The 6,101-nt window shown below is 39.3% G+C and overlaps 1 protein-coding gene across 8 annotated transcripts in view; it reads right to left on the bottom strand.

The window, feature by feature from the left end:
* Window positions 1–1,244: 1,244 nt before the first annotated feature.
* Window positions 1,245–6,101, bottom strand: part of elavl4 (ELAV like neuron-specific RNA binding protein 4) — a 77,280-nt gene continuing 72,423 nt past the window's right edge. For all 8 annotated transcript variants that reach the window (XM_026269221.1, XM_026269222.1, XM_026269219.1 and 5 more), the window contains one exon: window positions 1,245–5,268. In XM_026269221.1, the coding sequence (XP_026125006.1) occupies window positions 4,941–5,268 (328 nt within the window). In that variant the 3' untranslated portion in view covers window positions 1,245–4,940. The remainder of the gene's footprint in view (window positions 5,269–6,101) is intronic.

Raw genomic sequence — 6,101 nt, 5'->3', positions numbered from 1 at the left:
TTAACTTTCATTTAAAGTGGCTTTTTGTTTCAGCAGTTCTTTCACTTCTTCATTTTCTATATTTTAAACATCTGTTCATCTGTCTGTAAGCCTTATAACTATTATACTACAAGAAGTTATAAGCAATCTTGAACTTTGTGAATCCATCACTTAAAGTTTGACAAAGCTTTTCTAGTTAAAAATGACACTTGTTGCAGTTGTATATGCTTCTTGGGTTTTTAGTTCATTTAATGCTTTATTCAAATTCTGTATCCTGTTTATTTCCACAATACAAATTCAGTTCAAGTTCACACAAACTTGGTACTTGGCCTCTGATGTCCCAGCATTTATCCTTGTTTTCTGGTATATACTGTTATACTGTTTTCTGTGGTTGTGTTGTGTCTGTAATGTAGTGTGTTATTATATTGCTTGTTTTAATTTTTCTGTTTAGATAAACTTTATTAACATTTTATTATTATTGTTTTTATTGATTCCAGAAGACAAGATTTCTTCAAGAAGACTGATGTGTCTGGACTCTTCCTCTCATGTGAGTGTAGATTTAAATGAGTGTAATTAAAAACTTAACTATCTTTGTAATTTACCATATCGTGACCCTGTTCCACAAAATCAGTCGTATTTATAAGTCGCTGGGGTATATTAGTAGCAATTACCAAAAATAAGCTGTATAGGTCAAAATTATTGATTTTTATTTTATGACAAAAAATATTAGGATATTAAGTAAAGATCATGTTTCCAGGAAGATATTTTGTAAATTGACCCTTATGACTTGTTTTGTGGTCCAGGGTCACATACTCTACTGCTATTTGCTTTTCATGAAAGCTTTTTAATTAAAAACCGTGTGTGTTTTGAAAGCGTGGCTGCTTGTAGTAAGGGCAGAGAGCTGCAGTAATTCTCCAGGAAGGAAACAGGGGGCGCTGTGCTCTCGTGTCTCACTACATCACATCTGTCTGTTTTGTAGTACAGCCTAGGATTTGCTTAATGGAATAATAAACCTACTGGAAGTTTCCGTGCCTCTCTGCCAATCTCAGCCTTTGTGTGAGTAATAACACTGGCATTCACGCTCATTGGGATAACTGATCAAATTCTTATCAAAAAGGTGCAGCTCAAGTGACATTTGGTGCCTCCGGGGTCTTGAGAAAATGAAACTTCCCGGGAATATCTTAAAGATTAGTGGGTATTAGTTAAATCACCTCATGTTACACGAGGAGCAAGCCTCCTTTTCTTCAACACAACATGGCAGCACACAGCTTTCAACACCTTATTTTATTGTCCCAACATTCAAAAGTACAAATAATTCAAACACAACAGTTTTATGAAAAAGAAAAAAACATTTACAGCAAGTATTTTTTTTTCCATATTTTGTTTCCAGTTTCAGAAATGACCTAAACTAGCAAGGATAACATGAAGTCATTCATCGCAGTAATTTGATTCGTAATAAGAATAAGGATAATGAGAATAATATTAATCATAGTAACAATAATCAATAATCGATAGATAAGTAATAACATAAGTAGGAGAGACCAGCTTGGTCCGGTGAACTTTTTTTTTTCTTTTTTTTTCATCTTTTTTCATCTTTAAAGATTTATAGATTTTTCAGATAGTAAACAAACACATTTCAGGAGAAAATGAATTATGACAAGAGCCTTGTTCCTCACTTTGCCTTCCCTCCTACACTACTGGCTGATGGGTTCCTATTGGCAGGCTGCCACTATAAGGCGCTACAGGGGGAGAGACACTGCGATATGGGCACGCACTATAGAGGCACGGCCCCGCGTTTCCAACACCCCCGCAAACTCTCACGCGTCCTAGATGCTCTCCTGTGCAGTCATCCACACTCAGACACGCGGAGGGTGATGCCATTAACCAAAAGAGGAGGACGTAATGCAGGAAATTTGTTCGTACATCAGAACAACATTCTACTGGGGTCGTTGCATAATTCAAACTCCCAGCCGTAGTGGGGTTTGAGAAGGGACGTGCCGCCACCACCGCCGCCGCCCCCTTAGAGACGGAGCAGAGGAGGATGGATGGCATTAGAGGTGGAGGAATGTAAGACAGCTCATGAACGTGACTTTTGTTTTCCGCTCTCCACCATTCACACCCGTCTTAACAAGAGCCGAGCTCTCCATTCAGGAAGTTTACCTTTCAAAATAGACTATATCTTAGAAAATATATAACAGGTGTCATCTATCAAATATTATCTGCTATAGCTATTTTTGTTCAACCAGTACAATCAGAGTCAATGCTTTTTATACTTTTCTCCTTTTCCTGGAGTATCAATGTGATTTAAATGAAGGTTACAGTTCAGATGAGTCGATGAATCATACTAAAACAATGGACACATATCGATCAATCAAATTAGGGCAGCAAAGCCTGACATGAACGTCGTCGAGATCCATGAGAAACTACATTTCAGACCCACATTTTTGCATAAAAGTTTAATCACGAAGCAACGGTAGTGTGTGGAGGGAGGGCGGGAAGTGGCTTTTAAAACTACACAAACTTATCACAGGTTATATTGAACCAGAACAACTGTTATAACATTCTATTAAGACTAAACTTTATTGAAAAAGATTTAAAGATTTATGTTTAACAAGACAAGAAAAAAGCAATAGCAAATTGAACTATCGGCTAGGTTATGCATAGCGAGTAACTGTTTCTATTAATAAGGGAAGAGCCTCACCAACCCTCTTGACATTTTTTTCGTTTTTGACTTTTAAATTTTTTTGTATTGTAATTTTGATATATTGGTACAAAGCACAAACGTACTAAAATTTCTCAGTGCACAGGACTAATGGAAGAGCGTCTCCCCTAGTCATTTGTTCCCTTTAGCTCAGAAAGACCCCCCCTCCCTGTACCAGAATCACGCAAAAACACAGACAACATAAGAAAGGAACAAGTAAATAAATAAATAATCGAGATAAATAAATAATTTAATCAATGAGACAATCAATCAATCGATCAATAAATAAATACAGGTTTTTCTCAAGAAGCTTTTTGTTCGATTTCTTTTGCTGCGGCGGTAAATCAAATAAATTGATCCAATTTTTCAGTTCTTTTTTTTGCGTTTTTTTTTCTTTATCTTCACAAGCGACATGACAACATATTAAACAGGATTCCTCACGAGTTTTTCTAAGTAACTGAACCATCACTTCATAAAGTTTTCATATGAAAAAAGACAATCCTGAACGAAAAACAGTGACAACTCAGATAGATATAGATATTGGAACAGAAAATGTTGACTATATATCATCTATTTGTACACAACAAAGAAAGACACAGTCGTAATAGATCCTTTGAGGAAACAAATACTAGACTAACAGAACTAGCTAATTATCGCTGAATTTCGACAAACGCTGTACACTCAGCAAATAACCTAGAAGTAAGCAAGCCAAAGGAACGTCGCCGTGGACGCCCAAATTTGTTCGTCTGGGCTTTCGCCAGACCAGACGGCCACCGACGACGGCGATTACGAAAGAATAAACATCAACGAAAGAAGAAAAACAGCAGCTTAATATAATGCCAACATCGAAATTTTCTTTTTTTTCTCTCTAAACAACACGAAGAACAACAAAGTTGGATATTTAAGATATGTGAACCATGTAATATAGCACCTACTGTTGATCGCTAAAGGAAGTACATCTCGAATGCGATATCACAAAATCATAGCGAATTAAACATAACCATGTACATGTCGTCCGAATGGAGAAAGAAGTGTGTGTGCGCGCGTGTGTATCTTTATTACTTATATCCCAAAGACGGATGGTCTAACGTAAATGAGTGGACGATGAGTGGCCTTGCTTTGGGCTCTTGACTGTGAAGATGTGATTGGCCTGGGAAGACCCCTCTACCTCTCCTATTGGGTATCGCTGTTGAATAATTACTGCTATGAAAAATTACCTGCCTGAATTTGCATCCCTTGATAAATTCTTCCATCTACAAAATTCTTCCATCGCCAATCAGGTTCTCCCCGAAAAACAAACGGCCTTGGATCCTAAAAAGTACCACGGCAGAACGAACAAGACAAGGTGGCACCTGACCCCTCCCCCCGTCCCTAATTAGCCAGTCAAAATATTTTTCTCTTTTTTCAAATCCAGATTCTTGTAAAAATTCTTCAATAATTATTTGAATCATTATTTATAAAAATAGATCTTCTTTCTCTTTATTTTTCATTTTTTCTAAACGCATTTTCAAGCAAAGAGATTTTCTCTTTGGCAACAGTGTGTGTGTAGTTTTTTTTTTTTTTTGACGCAACGTGTCATCAGGAGTGCTAGCCCGTCCCTTCCCTCACCCCTTCCCCCTGAATCCCCCGTGAGGACAGACGTGTGTTTTGTTTGCAGTACAAAACCAAAACTATGCTAGAAACATCTTCTGCATTAGAGAAAAGGGATGGCCTCATCCCTGTCAATTCATTTTGGGGATCTCTAATAATTTACACCAAAACAAATGAATGAATGATCACTGATTTTTTTTCTTCTTTTTTTAAAAAGAGCCCCCTACTGTTCTCTTACCAGGGAGGCGTTATTCTAACGACAGTGGATCCGGATTTAAAAAAGAAAGAAAAAATCCTGAATCGACACCAAGAGAGTTCGATCTAAAGAAGGACATTTTCTTCTTCAAAATAAGGGCGGTCTGGTTTTGCTACTGTTTACAGAGAAAAAAAAAGACTAAAGTAAATACAACCACGAGAACTCAAGAAGATATACAACAGAATCCCTGTACCACTTCCAGGGTCTCCAAATAATGAATATTCTCAATTTGTCATTTTGTAATACTTAGGCAACATTGGCTTATAGGTCCAAAGTTATATTATAAGCCATATCCAGTTCTTTTTTGTGGGTTTGTTGGTTGGTGTGTTCCTGTTTTGAGTAGCTGAGTGGGCAGAGGTGGGTTTTTAGTATTAGAGGAGCTGTAAGGAGCTACACAAGTGATGGGAGGGGAGTTCAGGACTTGTGGGTCTTGTTGGTCTTGAAAGACACTTGCAAGACACGGTCACCCAACCGATACCCATTCAGACTGGCGATGGCCATAGCCGCTTCGTCGTAGTTCGTCATGGTGACGAAGCCGAACCCCTTGCACTTGTTGGTGTTGAAGTCGCGGATCACCTTGACATTGTTGACGGCGCCGAACGGTCCGAAGAGCTGCCACAGGACGCTCTCGTCCGAGTCCGGCGACAGGTTGTAGACGAAGATGCACCAGCCTGTTCCTGTATGACCGGGGATATTCATCCCTACTAGACTGGTCATGCTATCGATGGTGATGGGGGAGAACCTGCAGGACGAGAGAGAGAGAGAGAGTGAGGAAGATGCGTAAGTCAAGCTGATATTAGTTAAACTTCTAGCTGACACATCAAGGGTTACGCTAATAATTTCAGTGCCACAGTCTTTTCAGCCTGTCTAAATATCTGCTCCTTGTTTTTCAGGCGGAAGGCAACTGGAGGGTTTTTTTGAATGCTGAGTGAAAAGGCCGCGTCGAAGCGATGGGTGCCGAGACGTAGGATCTATTGCGGAAATAAATTACAGGAACTCTGCACATTAATACCTTCGAAATTCATCAGAGATTTCCATGCAACCGAGTAAATCTGCTCTCATTCTCCTTGTAATCTTTCCATTCTTGCCTTTTTTTTCCCTCCCTCATGATACAGAGATTTGAATGCTCAGTTGATTTCACTTAATTGCCTTTCCGCTTAAAGGAAATTTCCACTTTAAATAAAAGGTAAATTGGATAAAAGGTTCATTTCGTGTGCCACCTCTGAAGGAATGACTATAGGCATTATTGGGGTGTGCTTTAATTGAGATTTCCACTTTGCTGCTGTCGTCGTCTTCGAATCGGAAAGGTTTGGGGAGGGGGATAGGAAGCTGCCAGCAAGCAGACAAAATGGAAGCGGCACTTTCCAGCCAGCTAGCACGGGGAACAGAGTGTATTCCACCCACACCCTCTGCCGCTCCGCAGTGTGCGACTGTGATCGATAGCACTGCACGGACTACAGGGCCGGCCAATTCCCTGCTTTTTGTTCTGCCAAGAATTACTCAGACGTTTCATCTGCGTTTTAGACCGTTCGTCCTGGCAGAGTCAATACATCTGTCTCTCTCTTTCGCTTTTGT

Source organism: Carassius auratus, chromosome 8, assembly GCF_003368295.1.
Source record: "Carassius auratus strain Wakin chromosome 8, ASM336829v1, whole genome shotgun sequence".
Classification (NCBI taxonomy): Eukaryota; Metazoa; Chordata; class Actinopteri; order Cypriniformes; family Cyprinidae; genus Carassius; species Carassius auratus.
Note: the sequence above shows the minus strand (reverse complement) of the source record. Positions and strands in the feature narration are given on the sequence as shown.